Below are 18,175 nucleotides of genomic sequence, written 5' to 3'. Positions count from 1 at the left end.
GTGCCCGCCCCTTCCCGTCGTGGCGCCCGGGCGCCATGGAGCCGGCGGCGGTGCTGCGTGTCAAGCGGAAGCGCGGCGGGACGGAGCCGGCCGAGGCGCTGCTCCTCGCCTGCAAGCGGCTGCGCACGGAGTGCGGCGGCGCCCAGCCGGTAGAGAGGAGCCTCTTCAAGCTGGTGGCGACCGTGTCCTCCAAGGTACCGCGGCCCTGCCGCTGCGCGCCGGCGCCGGCGCCGGTGTCGGCCGGGGCCGCGCCTCAGGCGGGCGGGGGCGGTTTGATGCAGCCGGCGCATTTCGTTGTGCTCCTAAAGGGGCTTTTGAAAGCAGCGAGCTTTCTCCATGTTTACAGTGCTGCTCCAGTATCCTTCAGTATCCCTTGTTGATGCGAAGTTCTTGCTGGTAGCCTGGAGAATACGCCTCGATGCGAGATGCCGTCCCGTCCTGATAAACGGGGGCCTTCTCTTCGCTGCTGCCTGACGGGCTGGTTGCGCAGCAGCATACCTGCATGCAAAGCGGGCTGTTAGTTAAGGTTGTTAGTTAAGCAACATAGCGCAGAGTGACCACCAAGAAAAGCTGTGTTCAGCACTGACTTGTCTATGCTTACAGACTGTTTTTCACTTATAGACTAGTATATGTCCTATCTATATATACTATCTATACTATCTATACTACTATATGTACTATAAATGTATATACTTCAGTATAGTCAACAAGTGAAGCCTGAATTTCTGCTGTTTGAGATGCTGAAGCTCAGCCCTCCAAAGTTAACAACTGTCATCCACTGTACAGCCTTTTATATCGAATAAAACTGGTCTTTCTTGGGAGCTGGTCTTTATAGGAGACTGTAAAGGATATCGTGCCTTAAATTTAGGACCATCGCAGTCTTCCAAAAGCATGTGTTTTTGTTTGGAGGGTTATTCTGTACCACAAAGTATATTGTTTAAAAATCAAATTGAAACAGTCTTACAATTTACAAATATCTTACACTTCTTTCCCTGTATCAAGAGAATGTTATGATAGTTGTGTTGCTTAAAGCAGTAGTACAGGTTACTTGAATGTTGTTGGGAACATTGGTACTGTAGTCCTCAAATAGGAAGCACCAGTAACAGTAGTTATTAATCACTTTTAGGAAGGAGTATGACTTACTATGTTGATGGTGTCATTATATTCCTCCTTCATTTTGTTCCTCTACCCAGAATGAACCAGTTCAGAAATACGTTCAAGAAGTGATCACTCGAGACAAAGCTCAAAGTCTGCGACCCTCTTTAGGAAACACTCAGCGAATCATTCAGGAACTCCGTTCTTCCAAGGAAGTGAAAAGGAAGGAAAACCGTTATCGTGTAATAGCCAGCCATCGACCTAACTGTACTGAAACGTTTACACCTGTCATAAATGGCAAGTCATCGATTGATGGTGACAGATCAGACTCTGAAACAACGGAAGATGCTTCACAAAAGGAGAGCGGCACTGTTGATAAGAGTTTGGACTGCTGTGGGAAGTTCCAGTTGTTTGATATTGAACAAGAAGAGGAGGTGGTGGGAGACTCCAGTGTAACAGCTGCAAACCCACAGGTCAGCAAACAAACTTAGTGTACTTGAAGTACTTTGATATCATTGTTGACTGGTACATGTGGGCAAACTGACTGCTGTGGAAGTTTTTTTGCATTGTAAGTGTTCCACTGTTTAATAGGAGCTTTAAGTAGATATTTACAAGTTGGAATATTGTACAGGGAGTAACTTTCATGAGGGTCCTTAAGTGTACTAATGTTGAGACAGCCAGCCACGTAGACTTAGCTGCTACATGAAGGGCTTGTACCACCCTGTTTTTTCTGTACCCTGTTTTGATGTATAAATTCTCACGTTCATCTGTCAAGTGGATCTCTGAGGTTTTTGATTAACTTCTTCTCTACCTAGAAAAGAAGAAATCTAATTCAATGTCTTCTCATCCACCCAGATGCCTAGGAATGTCACTTGTAGGCAAGATTCACTAAAGGAAAAGATACTTTTGAGCCTCCCCTTCTCAGAATTCCAATATATGGTTTTATTGTATATTTTTTTTTTAGCAGAACTCTAGGTGTCTGACAGGGTGCTTGAGCCCCTACATCCTGTTTTCATTGGTATTATGAGTTAAGTTTATGTTTTCAGTTGGAGAAATATCTGCTCAGTATCTAGAATGGTTTTAAGTATGAAGGAGCTCTGTCTTCTGTGTAGGGTTGCCCTGCATAGAGTGTTATGAAGATTTTGTATTAGAGATTCATAACCATATGCAAAAAGTGGTGAGAGGGCTGTGTATGCTTTCTTTAGTAGTTCCTTCACTGTATGTAAGTACACATGGATGCTTTACTTATGGAACCCATCACAGCTCTGAGGAAAATTTAAATGCTTAATGTTAAAGAAGATACTTGGGTGAGGAAGAGCCCAACCAGCTGTCATCCTTCAGTGTTTCTTATAGGTTATTTCAGGGCTCTGCCATCAAACTTTAGTATGAACTCTCGCTTTCTATTAAGCAAGTAGTTCAAACAGACATTTGAGATCTGTTAGTTAACTGTTCTCTATCACTCTGCTAATTAGAAAAACAGAATGAAATTGAGGTAGCATCAGAATTTTCCTGTTACTCTCTTAGAGCTAGCAGTAAGTGTTGAAAGCAAGAAGTAAGCTTTCTTTTTCATTCTGTAAGTATTTGGAAGTGAGTGAAAGGCCAGTCTGTAGCTTTTCCTCAGAATTACTTAAGTAGTTCAGGAGACACCGCTGTGAATTGGAAAAGATATCGTGAAAAGCTCTAGCAGAGAAAAATTGGCAGCAAAAACTTGCCTGTGTAGACCTTCAAGTGCAGGTCACTAAGGCAAATACATTGCAAATAATTTATTAGGAAGGAGAAAGCATGAAGAAATTTCTTCTGTGTTAATGTTGAAGTGAGGAAATAAAGGAAATAAAAAGCATATCTGTAGGGCCTGTCAGCCTTTTCCTGTTAATCTGTCACATTTTCATTGTTTCTCCTGCACATTTTGTATACTGTAATCTGTTTGCGTGCTATCAGTGCTACTGTATGCACATCTTTCCTGCAGTGTTGCAAGCTGTGCAAAGCACAGGCTGTCTTTAAAACTTGTCTTTTCAACCAACATGTCATCAGAAACAGATGAACGGTTCTATGAGATTAGTCACATCCCCTTCAATAGTGTCTAATGAACTTGTCCCAGAAGTTTTCTTCTATTTGAAACAAGGCATGGCTGGCTGTACTAAGTTAATTGGAAAATTCTTTGGTGTCTTTCTGTTCTAGGTTGCTAATGTTCAAAATATCAGCGTTCCAGTGGGGAAGTGTTTTGGTCTAAGATTTCCAAATGTCATCCTTAGCTAACTGTTGGCTACTGTCTACAAAGAAAACTGTTGGCTGTAACTAAGACTTTGTATGCGTGGCTTCAGTGGAAATATGCCCTTTTTATTTTTTGTTTTTTTCTCAGCAGAAGACTGATCCAGATGTGATTATTTGCAATGCAGTAGAGATGATCCGTGAGCGTTTAAACATTTCTGAAGATGGTAAAAAAGAACACTGTGAGAAAGAAGATGAGTATGTTTATGACATCTACTATATGGAAACATCAGCCCCTGGTTGGATCCAAAATATCCTTTCTGTACAGCCCTACAGAGAAGAATGTGAACTGGTAAGGATGTGGGAAAACAGATCTTTCTTAAATAGAAAGGTCACAAATAAACATGCTTGAAGTCCTATCATTAAAGTTGCCATGCCAAGAAAGATCCTTTGAGATACTACACATATGCTCAGTGACTTCTGTGTTAGACTTTTTGTAACTGCCAGTCCTGTGTTCCTCCGGATTACTGTTGATTCAAGCAAATTATGATATGACAGTGAAAACTGAAGGGATAGTGCTCATGTACTCAGAAGAATTTGTCTGGCTTCAAACCAAATAAATTTTGGCACACAAATGTAAACTTAAGTAACTCATGTCTGATTTGTGACTAGGAGGCAGCAATTAAAATGTAGTTGTAAATACAGTTGGGTAAAAAAAGGAGCAAGGGAGGACACACAACTCTTTCAATATTTGAGGACTTTAATCTTAATACAAGATATTTTATTGTAATAGAATTGTCCTTCAGTGACTGTGGAGTTAGGAAGTTAAATGTAAGCCTTAGTCTTTCATTGAATAGATACTGTGATCGATAGACTTGCATATCAGGAACTTGAAGCTGCTTTTTCTTTTCCTTGATCTATTATACTACTGCTGAAGTGAGTAGGATTAATTTAGACATTAACCTTGGCATTTAAACGCTGAACTGGCACATTTAAACACGTGACTTAACTGATTTTTCACCTAAAGCAGATTGCTATGCTATGGTGAATATACTGACAACGCAAATTTTTCTACAGTATGCTTCGTGCAACTGTTGAATAACTTATGCTTGCAGTATATAAGTATCTCTTGGCTCTTTATGATCTGTATAGTATTGTATAGGTGCATGACAAACCTCTTAATGCTGAGTGTCTGTATTTATAGTGAATGTTGTTTTGTGTTGACATGCAGGTAGATGATTATAATGTTCCAGGGGAAATATATGAAGATGAAGATGATGAAAATGATGAAAATAACTGGCGTAATGATTATCCTGATGAAGATGAATTCTTACCTGAGGAAGATGGTGATGGAGAAAAAGGTATGCCTGTCATAAATATTGTTTGCTTTCATGCTGTGCACATATAAATCCCATCCATTTTTACATGCCGTCTTTCTAAAAAAGCAACTAACTGAGCACTGCTGGGTTAGTGTTCTGCTCTTATAACGGGTTAAATCTGCTTAGAGAAGGATCACCTTTCTTGGAACTACAAGGCATCTTAGTGTTTTTGCAAAGTCAAAATTAAGAACTTCATTTCAGGCTGATGCATTTGCAAAGGATTGCTTGTTTTGAGATGGAATAGGTGGCTTGGTTCCACGTGCTTGAGAAACACTGCCTCTGCTTTCTTAACTCCCCCTCCCAGTGCACTCCAAGCACAAATCAAACCTCACCTAATACAGAAGCTGTTCAGACTTGTATTTGTTAGTTACTCAAGAAGCTTAAAATAGTCTGATTAACCTAATTGTTTTAACTAAAAAGAAGGGATAATCTAAAAGTGTTGATGCTCTTTCTTTAGAGTCTGAAGAGAGCTTCAGTGATGAGGACCAGTGTTACAGGAGAAGAACATGGAACAAATACCGACAGGAGGTTCTACAAGAATTTGGATATGATGAGATCCAAGATTTGGATTCTGACTAACAGCCCTTTTCTGAAGATGAAATGCATATTAAAGATTAAATTCTACTATTGCAGTAGAACTGAAAATCCAGAGAGCTGCTGATGGCTATTTGTAAGAATGTTGAACTAAAAAAAAACCACAACAAAAAAAACCCCACCAAAAAACCCTGGAAAACCACTTTCCAGTAAAAGTTGTGCTTATTGGGACAATAGGAAACTGGTCTTTACATGGATGAGCTTTAAGCTAAATTTTTGCCTGTCTGGCCTTCTGGAACTGTTGGTGTGACTAGCATGGTTCACCCTAATGCTTAATGACTAGGCTTGAGTATTAGATACTAGATTGGGATTCCAGTAGATGCTAAAACCTTTTACTATCTGAGCAGCCAACTTCAGCTGGTAGGTATTAAACAGATGGGTGTGAATATGCAACTTGGCAATACAGATTTTTGTTCCAAGCAAAAGATACTATATACTTTAAAATATTTTATCTGCCCATTCTGTACTGCTGAGGTTCTGAAGGAACTTTTTTTTTTTAAAAGCTGCGTGCCCAAGTATTTGTACCTGTACTGACAGTACCCCCACATTATATATGGAGTTACTGTTGGCAGCAGCCCTTCTTGTCATGACTAATGGGTTTCACAAGAAGATCAACATGTCTGCTGTGATGGCAAGTGGAAGTCCTGGAAAAAGGCACTCTGTCCTAGTGCTTTCTACTGTATTTGTTCCGAAGTTTCAAGTTACCTTCTTGACAAGTGCTTGAGCATGTGACTGCCTTGACCTTGTCCATTTTATTGCTGGATCTCTGTCCAGTAATTTTACTACTGGAGTAGAACAATATATGTGCATTTAAATTGTAAATAAAGAATTTTTGACTAAGTTTTCTTTACTCATTTAAAGATCATAGGAGTTGGTACAGCTGAAGCCATGTCAGCATTTTAACTTGCATTCATCTTTAAAACAATCTTACCTGTTTGGACACAAAGTATTTCAGCACTCCCCTGTAAAAAATAGCTAATAGGATGTTAGATCTATGTCTGTCATGAGCTGTAGGTTGGACCAGTGACTTTAGGTCAATTAGTTCTAGCTGGTGATGTCAAGGTAGTGGGGGCAAAATATTTTTTCTTGGTTTCAGAAAGGTTAATATGGCTGTTAACCTATGCCACAACCCTAGCCTGTTAAAGCTATGCTGCCTACTGGACAGATGTCTCAACTTAGATACTGAATTCATTCTAATCATATGAAAGACTAAAGAGTTGTATTATAGTAGCTAAATGCTAATTTTCATTAACTAACTACTGAGAAGACCCTACATGTTTATGTCCCAACTGTGCACAAAGTTCCTCAGCTAGAATTTAACAATTTTAAGTCCCAATGCTGCTTCACAAAGGTAGCTTAAGACTCCATTTTATGTTAGTTTTCACCATCTACTACCACTTGCCATTATCTGTAGCTTTTTGTTTAAGATAACCTTGGTCAGGGAGTCAGTACAAGAATCCAAGGCTGATGCAAATGTGGTGCAGCATTTGAAGTGTGAATTGCTTCAGCCATATTCTTGTGATTACAAGATTTAGTTGAACTTAAATGCACAAAAAAATGCACATGTGGACAAACTCAGGTCAACTGAGGTAAACATTCTGAACTAAGATAAAAATTCCAGGTATGTTTTTGAAGTATATCTCACTCTGCTAGCCAAACAGGCTGGCTTCATTTTACCTCTTGCTGCACCAAAATTCAGTATCAAAGTGTCCTGATGTTAGGTTTACAGCTTTAGAATTATAAATACTACTAATTAGCATCAGTCTGTATTGCAATACTACTTCTTATTTCTGTTTTTACTCCTATTTTCTCTCCCTGCTACTTAGCTTTCAAGATATAGTTGCTGCCACAGAACTTTACTTCTGCTATAGAAGAAAAAAAGAAAGTGGTTTGTTTTGTGAGTTTTTGGATGGTCATTTTGTAGTGAACAGCACTGAAATTTAGACAGGGAATGTTCTGACTGCTGAGGTAACACTGCTAATGTGTGTTCACTGAAACAGTTCAGAAACAAATGTTTACAAGCTTCAAACTGAACACTTTAATTTTGGAAGTTTCATAAAGCTTCTCAGAAGTTGACCAAGTTAACAAGCTAACAGGAAAGAATCATCAAATGTTAATCAAATCTTTAGTGCCAAGGTCCTTTGTTGATTAAATCCTTGCCACAGTCGGATACCACATTTCCACACAGCGTACAGAATAAAATACTTATCTTTAAGGGACAAAGGTTGGTTCAGTCTTTAAATAATGTAGCACAACTTTATTAATTTTTCTGCTAATAATGACAAATTCGGTAGTTTGTTGTGACCACTTGTCTTCTGGGATAAGAACTGAGATAGCACAGCAAATCACTTCATGCAAACATCCATCAGAATTAAGCTGGAATGACTTGGTCTTTTGAGTCAAAGTGGTTTTCAGTCTAACTTAAAAATGCATTACTTCACCGCCTGGTTCTGCAGAAATCTAATTTGATCCATTAGCTCTTATCATTTTAATACCAATTCTGAAGAAGGAACAGTATTGACGCACAGCTTGTGTGCCTGAAATGAGTAGGTAATCATTATCCAATGAATGCATGCCCTGAAAATATGCCACAGTTTAGGAGGGTGACATGAGGACATGATTTATGTGGGAATCCAACTGCAAGTTAAGTACATTTTTAGTGTTTCTGAAAGACCACAGGAAACAGTTTTCCCATTTTTTCCAGTTCCATCTCTTCCCTTTTGTTGTCATAATTGCTTTATCCTCCCTCCTGTTTCTTGTAATGGCTTTGAAATTTTAGTTGGATTTGATTTCTAATTTCTTTTCTTCATTTGTGTCCATCTCTGTTAAAACACAGTAACAGAGCAGCTGCATGTTTCGTGTGACTGCACCTGCATAGGAAATTGAAGATAAATCAGAAGAATAGCCACCTATCTCAACACTAATTACACAACATGCATCTGACTAATGAAAGTTAGTTGTCAAGAATGCTGCCTCACTTCTCAAGGGAAACAAACAATAAAAGTTAATACAAAAAGTGTCTTCCACTCAATTTTTTTAAAACGAATAATGTTTAAAACTGTTCTGTGGATATCTTAGGGTGTTTTTCTTCTTAGGCACCCTGCCAAGTAACGGAAGTAAAATCTTTTTTCTCTATAATTAAGAGTGTAAAATTGGTAGAATAAAAAAATAAAACAAGAACTTCAAATAGCACACAAGAAAGTGACAAGATTACTGAATATTTACATATTTGCTAGCTGCTGCAGCACCACATCCTGTTGCATTCTAAGATTATGCTATAAACCTTCCTTTCCACATCCTTCATCATGGTTTTCTCACATAGTAACAATGACAACAGTTTACTGCTGGAGAGAAATGTATGATTTAACTGCAGCAATTCAATAGAAGGCAAAATTCCATCTGTGACTGACATAAAAATCCATCCATCTTCAAACAACTGATTCAGTAAAGCAAGACAGTTAGTTTGCATTACCAAGAATGTCCAGCCCTTTTAGAGTCATCAACTTTGCTTAAGAAAAAGACTTTCCATGTGCTTGATTAAAGAGAAATGCATAAAAACTGGATGGTCTTTTAAATATACAGTAAATAACATCTGGGTATAAAAACGTATATAAAACCAGTATACCCCTTTACTGGGTCTGGCTGAGATGCAGTTAACATTCTTCATAGCAGCCCATATGGCGCTGTGTTTTGGATTTGTGGCTCAAACAGGGTTGGTAACACACCGATGTTTTGCCTATTGCTGAACAGTGTTTGCACAGTATCAAGACTTTTTTTTTTCCTCCCACTCTGCCCTCCCTGCAACCAGATGGGCAGGAAGTTCGGAGAGGAGATGGCCAGAACAGCGACCCAAACTAAGCAAAGGGGTATTTCATGCCATATAATGTCATGCTCAGCAATAAAAACTGGGGTAGAGGAAGAAGTGTGTGCAACGAGGGAGGGTGTCTTCCAAGGTAGCCCTTGCTTGGAAACTGGTTGCACATGGGGTCTGCTTGTGGGAGGTGGTAAGTGATTGCATTTGCAGCAGTGGGGTTTTTCCCCCTCTTTCCTTCACTTACTAAACTGTCTATCTTGACCACAAGTTTTCCCACCTTTGTTCTTCCCTACTCTCTCCCCTATCCTGCTTGGGGGTGCTGATGAGCGAGTGGCTCCAGGGATACTTAGCTGCTGGTTGGGGTCAACTGACCACAACCCTTTTCATCAACAAACCAAGATTTCACTTATTTAATTTTCCTCTTTCCTAACAACATCTCCATCTACAAAGAAACTTACCTAAAATCTTGCTGATAAACTGAGGTCTCCTCGATGCAGGTAAATAGACTCCCAAGAAAAAGACTGGAATTCCAGATAAAGCAATGGCAATTCCAATCAATGAATTTATAGTGTCACTATAGAGTGGCACTACCACCAGAAATACTGTACATATACAGAATATTATTGGGAAAGCCACACTCAGCTGGAGACAGAAAAAACAGAACAGAATGTTATTGAAATATTTGTTGTCTACAGTTACAAATGTTTTGGTGAGAATTACAGGCTTTTCCCTCTCAACCCCACTTTGTAGAATCATCTGCTCTTTCTCTTATACATCTGGCTATTTGGGACCATAAGCAAATTGCAGAATAATTCTTGAAGAGAACTGCTGCTAAAAATTGCAAAAGTAATCAAGTCTGGTAACTCTGCTGTGTTGAAAGAAACTGTGTAACAGTATGAAGTGTTTTTAGACAAGTCCAATAAACCCCAGGAAACAAGAATGACTTTTTCATGTAGTGTATCAACTTTAAGTATGAGAAGGTGGTAAGAGGATCAGATACTGAACTGAAACACCATCAGGGCTAAATGTGGTCCACATTGATAGAATTAATTAATTTAAGCATTCCTAATTTGAGATTTCTAATCCAAGAAAAAAGACTAGCTACTATGTTAGCCTACTGAGACATTCTCCAGTTGATGGAGAGAAGGGCTACTGATTGAACTACCACACAATAAAGCAGTATACTATTACAATAATCACTTATCTAGCAGAGAAGCTAGATTTCATGGTACAACATGAAATGAAAGTAATGTTTTGTGTCCTGATCAATTTGTAACCTTTAGGCATAACATACATGGTCCAGATTTTAGACAGTACTTTTACATTATGTGAAAGAGAGGGATTTTAAACAATTCTATAATAAGTAAATATTACCTTAAGAGGTCTGGGTCGATCTGGTTCCTTCCAACGTAGATATAATTGCCCAGCAATAGACAGACCAACAAAAAACCAGTAACTGAAACTGAAGTAATTAATAAGCTTGAAGACATCTTCCACAGCCAGGTAAATAAGGGTCATAGCACACTATCAGAAAAGAACAGGAGTGAGATGAACAACAGAAGTTTGAAACTTATTGTTTATGCTGCTTTTTTGCATTAAAGTAACGCCTTTTACTCCTTGGTGCTTGGCATGGTTTTATGCCTCTCAAAATTCACTCTCTCAGAAATCACATCAATGACAGTAAATCTGAAGTTCTCTTCTGTGCTTTTTTAAAGTCTTCCTTTAAATAATTCATATAGTAACATCTGAACAGTTGAAAAGAAAAGCAATAACTTACATTGAAGAGCAGTGCTGGCACAGGCGTGAACCTCCCTATATGGATCATAGACAACAAATCAGGAAGGTGACCTTCTCGAGATCCTACAAAAAATAGCCTGAAAAAAACAAATCGGAAGACAGATGTTGAGGCCACAGGTGAGAGAGAATGTATTACAGAAAATCAAACAACAATACCAGTCAAAATAAGTATTTACACCACTGAATTTCCATCCTTTGAACTGGAACATGGATTCAACCCTTCTGGTAAAGATGTACTGTACAACAACCATTAAAAGATATATAATATTTTAGAAACATGCTGTTAACACCCATTTTTAGAAAACAATCCTACAGGTAAAATAGAAAATATCTACAGTAATTGAATTAAATTTCTATTGTTTTAAAAAACTCTAAAAGCTAGCACTGAAAACATTCCAGCTTATAGCAGAATAGTTTTCAATGCCAACCAGAAGAGATCACCAGGTCTCTAAAAAGAGGTCACTCAACCACATGCTCAAAAACCAAAGATGCATAATTTTATTATCAACTGCAAATTGTTCCATATTGACTGCTTCACCAGATCATGTTCATATTTGTTCTCAGTACAGAGGCATTGAGCATACATTCAATGGACAGGAAGGATGTTCAAATGCCTGAATAAATCTATTTAAAAATTTCACTAGTCACATCCATAATCAGTGCTCAGAGGAAAGCTTCTATACTGTATCCTAAGCTTTTTAATTGCAGCTTAATAGCAGAAGCAACTTTTAAAACTTTCTACTTGGAAAAAACTTAAATATACTGATTTTAAAAAGTCAGTAACTTTTAAGTAAATATATTTGCAAACGAGAACTTGCTAGAATTATTGTATGAAGTAAAATGGAAGATAACTCGACTGAAATAATCAGAAGGCCTGAGGACTCACCACACAGACAACATTAATTTGATCTTTAATTGTACTCTGCATACAGGTAGGAACACTTTGGGGAAGTAACGCAGTGTTAAGGGCATCTGTACACACACAGAGGTTTATCTAGGTCTTTATTTTGTTGTGCCTATTCATTATAGGTTTGGTTACAAAAGTATTTTTGCCACTCTCATAACAGATGAGCATAACAGTAACGTGTAAAAATATTTATGAACATTTGTCAAACAGAAAGAGATATGCACTACCTTGATGATGCTAGAATTGATGCATTAAGTCCACCAAAACAAGAAAAGGCTACAGCAATGGGAATTGTCCAGCTGAAGATACCAAATACCTGGTCAGCAAATGTCTAATGAAAGGGAAAAGAAAAAGGAAACATGAAAATATCTGCAACAAAGCATATGTAAAACAATGACACAAAGCTTTGGTAATAAGTTTGTGCGGAAAAATGGTAATATAGTAAGGACAATCCATAATGCAGCACAAAGAAACACACAGCTTTTTTATTTATTTATGGATTGTAAATAAGCACAAACTCTTTTTCTGCTCACAAAAATAATGCTCACAAAGGAAAACAAGATGTTTTTAGAATTTTCTCACCATTCCTAATATATTTTATTATCTAACTGTACTACAGAACTCAAGTGTAATTTAGTGACTACAGAGAATAAAGGACAAAAATATTACTACATATCCAAAAAGGGAAGTGCCATATTGCATATGATAAACATAGCCACCATTACATCTGTTTATAGATACTATTCTAGGAATCTATTTTATTTTCCTTCTTTTTCAGTTTCCTAAGCAGTATCTTTTCCTTTAGCTCCACCAGCAGGGCCTCTGGGCTATACTCGCACAACATGGCAAATGACAGAGCAAGTATCTTATTAGCAGTCATTTGTTAATGTTCCTAGACAATACTGCAGGCCAACTGTGGTGACCTTCCATGATAGAGCTCTGAAACCAAGAAGCCAGGAGCATCAAAGTTTCACAGCAAGTGGTAAGATTCATCGATTGCCAGTGATCTGGGACCTATAATGAAAACGGGTAATAATTTGCAAGGTATTGTCCTGGTCAATTCTGTTCAGCCTCCTGGATGGAGAAAAAAGGGAGAGAGACTTAGAATATCAGACAGAATGTTTGAAAAAGCAAGAAATTTAATACATGAAGACTGACAGCTATTCTAAATCCCATCTCCGTCTGACCATTGTACATATCTGTACATTAGCATGTTTGGAGTTAAGCAGAAATCAGCTCATGCTGTGTTCAGAAGACATGGGTGGAAGCCTTCCTATCTCAGTTCTACCTACTGATAGCTAAATTACTTCCATGATTTATTTTACAGAAGCAAACTAACAGTCATGGTAGCAAAAGGATCATGCCTACATTAGACAGCATGAAATCACTATTTATAGAAACAGAAAGGTACATACTTATGCATAAGTGGTATTCAAACAAACCCCAAAGGTTTTGTGGGTATTAGAACATTTTACACCTCGGCAGGTAGCAGTAATCTAAACCTTTTTATGAACCTCTCCCTAAATTACTTTCTTAGCTCTCTTGCTTTATCAATTTCAAGATCCTCAGACACAAAAAGCATCTATACTAGTTCAGCTTTCTGCAGGTCTGTCTTTTCTATTACAAAAATTTTCTTCAGTTTTTAATATTTTAGTATTTTGAAACACCTCCCCCTTGACGTCCCCTTTAAACTATTGGTCTTCACCATAACATTCATGAGCTAAGAAGTTCAGTCTAAGTGGATTAACATTCAGAACTGGCCTTTGTTTGTAGCATATAAAATTAATCTGGATTTAACAGTGGTCAAATTTTGATTTAATTACTCCAGGAACAAGAGCACCAAAAGCAGTGCACTATGATCTGTTTTCTGAATGTTTTTGTAGGTCAAAAAAGCCTAAATGACTTAATATAGATATTTTTTCATGAAATGAGTTATTGATTTTCATGAGGCAAAACCCTGCCTATAACGTCAACCTTTAAACCATAAAATGCATAAAAATTTACTGACATAAAACAAAGCTTGGCCGGTTAAAGCTTCCTGTTCATTGTCTGGGTTGACAAAGTGCTTTGTTCAGCATGTTATCCAGGTTAAGGTTCAGAATCCAACTCTGCTTAGCTGTACACCATCATCTACACTAAAAAGCAAAATTTATTCTATCCTTTTGTGTAATTTAGTTGAGCCTCAGCAAAGGCAGATAAGATTTCCTGCTGCTAAGGGACAATGCAAAAACGTAGAATCACTTCAATGAGAACCTTGCCAAAAGGTTCAAAGGCAATGCATCAACTGTGTTAGTCACTCTGATTCTTACTAAAGCACATCTCTTCCTGAGCTCTTTTTGTTTATACATATTAGTATAGCTTCTGTCAAAATGGAGCTTCCACACACACAGAGATTCCCACAGAAATTATAAAAATTAACACAAGAAAAGTATAAAAGAACTAATCCACGTATGAATTCTATTTCATGCTGAAATCAGAACGATTTAGCAAAAGACCATGCCATAAGAAATGTGTACTGTATACCGTGAATTACCCATTTTCAGTCAATTGAAACTGAACAAGCAACAATTAATTTACATTATCATATATAAAAGATTTCTGCTGCTCAAGAGTAAATAATTACTAAAACCCACAGTGCTTTTCTCAGATCCTTATTGGATCCAAATGCAGCTCTGAGAAACCTGGTCTCCCAAAGCAGAACGTAATTCATAATGATCCAGCGAATGAATTAAGACAACTTCTCCAGAACAAAAGAAAATGAGGACAAGACGAAAATTCTAATAGGCAATTGTTGTAATATTTTAAAGGATGATTTAAACCTGGACTGCTGATTTCCGAAGCCAAACAAGTGAAATTACTAGACACCAAACTTAAAACTGCTAGAGGATTTTTTTAAAAATATACAAAGCTAAGATACAGAACTCACTCAACAAGATGTTAGAGAATTAAGATGTTTAGTAAGGTTGCCTGAAGGATAAGCATTTAGATAAGTAATATTAATAGCTGAAGTTAAAGAAGAGAGAGAAAATGTATAAATGTAATCTTATGCTGCAGGATTCAAATTAGCTAATACGTCATTTGGAGAAACTTTTTTCCTCAAAAGGCAGGTTGGCGTTTGTTCTTTGCAAGCATTTCCCATTTCCTTCTGAAACATCTAGTAATGGGCCAGTGTGGAATGCCAGGTGTGGGACTAGCTCGAAGGCCATTTCCATCCTATAATGTATATTCAATCTTTCTAAGATATGCTAATGTTTCACACATCCTGGAACACAGCAATCACTCATATGAGCAGTAAAAACCACAAAGAGTTAAGGCAAAGCTATGGTATCACTGCCACAAATTATACACAGATCAAGACGTTATAGATTCAATGTATTCTGGATGCAAGCTATATGATATATAACAACTGTTCATCCAGCTCAAAGTAAAATAATTAATATCCCTAGATCTGTAAGAGTCAGCCTCTTCAAAAGAGAGAATAAACCTAGTGACAGCCTTTACCAAACACTGCCATTTCCAACGTACTTTCTAATGTTGCAGTTCGGATTCCTGAGAGAGCAAAGGGAGGAGCATTAACTTCAAGAGCTTAACTGTTCCCTAAGTGAGGTAAGGCAAAACAGTATTTTAATTGAGAATGCTCTAGAAAGTTCAGCTTCATTTGCCAAGTAGATCTGCCTGCAAAATGATCTTTCAGCAAAACACAGTTGAAAGGTACCTGAAGGTTCGCTAAACTTTCTAGTGATATTAACTAGGTTAACATGGCAAGTATAGACCCACCTGCCTTTATGCAGGTGTTTTCTGACAGGGTTTCACCCTCATTTCTAACATAAAAATCAGCCAAGGTCGTGTATTACTACTCAGACAACACACACTTTTATAGGTCAGAGTACACATTTACAAATCCTTCAACACTCCCATTTTAACAGATGCCAAGAAATGTCTTCTCCAAAGCTGAGCTATACTCTCTTGTTAATAATGACAAAACCAAAGAGCTCTACAGCGTTTCTTGCAGCAAGTGTTACTGAAGTGTAAGTAAAAGTGGCCACAATAAGCATTCAACTGTGTGCACGTCAGAGGGTTATTTTGCATAAGAAAGAAGGGCAGAGAAAAGTGCAAAAAGGAATCAAGTTATAAAGCACACACACCACGTGCACTGTACCAAGAGAAAAAAAAAAGGGGGAGGGAGAACAGTTAGTGGCTGCTTTCTGCTAAAATCACAATTGTCCAGTCATGGATCCTCCACAAATGAGCTAGGCCTGGGCTCTGATCTGAGCACTTGACCAATTCCACTTGAACTACCACTACTTCTGGGAGTAGTGAAGTGCATTTATAAAAACAAATGAACTGGCAACAGGGGAAAGAATGGAGCATTCGCAAGGGTATGCGGAGGATGACAGAGGAGCCTACCTGGAGGCAGCTATAGCAGAAGCATTTAGTCCACCATAACAGGAGAAAGCCACCACTATGGGGATGGATTTCTTCTCAGGTTTCTTCTGAGAAAGTCTAAAGAGCAAGAAGGATTAAGAGATTAAATTGTCATCTCTGCTATAGTCTGACAAGTCCTGTAGTCCAGACTTGAACTATAACTGTTTCTACCAGCTAGGAAACAGTAAGAGACTTCAGTGGCTGATACAGCACTTGCAGTTACAGATAAAGTCCTTTTATGCCCTCCCATCCATTGGACATGTAAGATATACATATAAACATGCACACTAGAAAGACATGCACCTGGAATTGTTTCCCTTAGTTCTGATTTTTTTTTCTTCCAAACCAGCAACAGGCAATAATAATGAAGGAAGAAGCTTCCAGCCATGTGCTTCTCTGCTGAACTGCCCTCATTTTGTCATGACGAAAATGTTACATTACTCCCAGAAGAATGGTCAAAAACTGAATTACAGCTTTGTTTCAAGACATGAATGACTGGTTTAACTGCATTTTATTTTTATCTTGGGTTAGTTTGATCTGATGGTCATCAGCTGGTAATTTGTGAATGGTTTGCAAGAACACTTTTTTGTCCTTTTAAAGGTCCGAGCAACAGTTCTATACAAACAGGTGGAACTAAAAGCAGAGGAAATTGTCCCACATAAAGAGCTGCCACAACAAAATACACAGGATACTGCCTCACACCCAGTAATTCAGGCACACAGATGATTAGAAAGACTCATATTTATGTTACTAATCGCAAGACGAGAACTGTTTCATCACACTTAGCTGCACACCAAAAGTGCACTTAGAGGCACACAAAAAAAGTCAGACTACACTGAGAGCATATCGACCTGTGAGCACATGCTAGGCTGGTAAAGCACTAAACAGTATTTATCGGATGGATAAATGCAAAGAGAATGTAGTCTAACATGAATAAGAAACTTATACAAAACTATACCCAAAGATTATGAGGTGTTTCTATTAGGAAGGCTTAAAAGGCACCTACAGACCCTCTTTATGTAGCTCATTTCAAGATCCTATTGCACATGCAAGCTTTTCCAGGCTCAGTTCTATAACATTCTTACCCTGAAAGTCATATAGAGCTGTAAGGAGATTAATATATATGAGCAATCTGACTAGTATCTTGGAAGTGCAATTAATTCTGCTTTGACTTTTCTCTTGAGGCAGAGTATAAATACCTTCCCACATTACAGGAAGATTTGGCCGTCAGAACTACAGTCTGTTTTCTCAATTTTTAGCTTCTCAGGCCTTTAAGGAGCTAATTCCTAAAGGAAACAAAGAAACTGATTTATGGCCATCAGGAAGCCGCACATGCAAAAAAGCCACTGCGTAGATGAAGTTTTCTTCCACTGCCATAGATTACATCGGTCAAGATACTGTATGACATCTGTTCAGTTTGACCAAATTGGATTTAAGGTCACATATATTAAAGAAAGGAAAGAGAGTGCACATCAACTGAAAACAGAGTCAGAAAATTGTAAAAGGTGCAAAAGAAAGCAATTTAAATGCTCAGGTTTCCTGTATACTTGTTTCAGCCACCATTCTGTTGATCGATTCTACTCAGACACAATTCTCTCCTTGGCAACACCTTTTCCTGGAGAAAAAGGTTCCAGTGCAGTGCAAGGTCCAGCATGAAATTCTCTCTTCATCTTAGGTCACTCAATACAGTCTTATGGTAAGAGAAAACAGCACTACTCTACTGCATTAATATACTGCATGTCTACTGCATGTAACATGTCTCTTCTGCATGGCCCACATTAAGATTACAGATGCCAGCTCCAACAGTAAAACAGTTTCATTTATGTGTTCACGGAGGTGCTGAAGACATTTCATCTAAATCTTCTCAGGTGTTTATCCTGTTCTTAGCATTTTTAATAGCTAGCTGTAGAATAAGGGTTCAGTGTTTTCCAAAGTTTCTTATCTTTCTCATATTGA

At 38.0% G+C, this 18,175-nt stretch overlaps 2 protein-coding genes across 3 annotated transcripts in view; one reads left to right on the top strand and one right to left on the bottom strand.

Moving 5' to 3' along the window:
* The first annotated feature begins 35 nt into the window (after positions 1 to 35).
* Positions 36 to 6,117, top strand: SLC7A6OS (solute carrier family 7 member 6 opposite strand). 2 transcript variants are annotated; one of them, XM_072872056.1, is made up of 5 exons: positions 36 to 194; positions 1,194 to 1,568; positions 3,458 to 3,655; positions 4,535 to 4,664; positions 5,140 to 6,117. In XM_072872056.1, exons 1-5 carry the CDS (start codon positions 36 to 38, stop codon positions 5,259 to 5,261), a joined length of 984 nt encoding a protein of 327 aa, XP_072728157.1. In that variant the 3' UTR covers positions 5,262 to 6,117. The 2 variants fall into 2 exon arrangements, with proteins under 2 accessions (XP_072728157.1, XP_072728156.1); XM_072872055.1 differs by having other exon boundaries at positions 3,455 to 3,655.
* A 1,015-nt stretch (positions 6,118 to 7,132) lies between these two features.
* Positions 7,133 to 18,175, bottom strand: part of SLC7A6 (solute carrier family 7 member 6) — a 31,576-nt gene continuing 20,533 nt past the window's right edge. Inside the window, exons 6-10 of the mRNA XM_072872054.1 lie at positions 12,022 to 12,125; positions 10,868 to 10,964; positions 10,465 to 10,614; positions 9,549 to 9,732; positions 7,133 to 8,146 (exon numbers count right to left, since the gene is read on the bottom strand). Coding sequence (XP_072728155.1) covers positions 8,052 to 8,146; positions 9,549 to 9,732; positions 10,465 to 10,614; positions 10,868 to 10,964; positions 12,022 to 12,125 — 630 coding nt within the window. The 3' untranslated portion in view covers positions 7,133 to 8,051. The remainder of the gene's footprint in view (positions 8,147 to 9,548; positions 9,733 to 10,464; positions 10,615 to 10,867; positions 10,965 to 12,021; positions 12,126 to 18,175) is intronic.

Source organism: Ciconia boyciana, chromosome 9 (assembly GCF_034638445.1).
Source record: "Ciconia boyciana chromosome 9, ASM3463844v1, whole genome shotgun sequence".
Taxonomy (NCBI): domain Eukaryota; kingdom Metazoa; phylum Chordata; class Aves; order Ciconiiformes; family Ciconiidae; genus Ciconia; species Ciconia boyciana.
The sequence above is the reverse complement of the archived record's forward strand: the minus strand, read 5'-3'. Positions and strand labels throughout refer to the sequence as shown.

What these genes read in the sequence shown, in the direction of transcription:
- SLC7A6OS (XM_072872055.1), top strand. Translation starts at nt 36, where the DNA reads ATGGAGCCGGCGGCGGTGCTGCGTGTCAAGCGGAAGCGCGGCGGGACG. An exon ending in TGGCGACCGTGTCCTCCAAG is followed by an intron (nt 195 to 1,193) that starts GTACCGCGGCCC and finishes TCCTCTACCCAG; the next exon opens with AATGAACCAGTTCAGAAATA. An exon ending in AGATGGTGATGGAGAAAAAG is followed by an intron (nt 4,665 to 5,139) that starts GTATGCCTGTCA and finishes CTCTTTCTTTAG; the next exon opens with AGTCTGAAGAGAGCTTCAGT.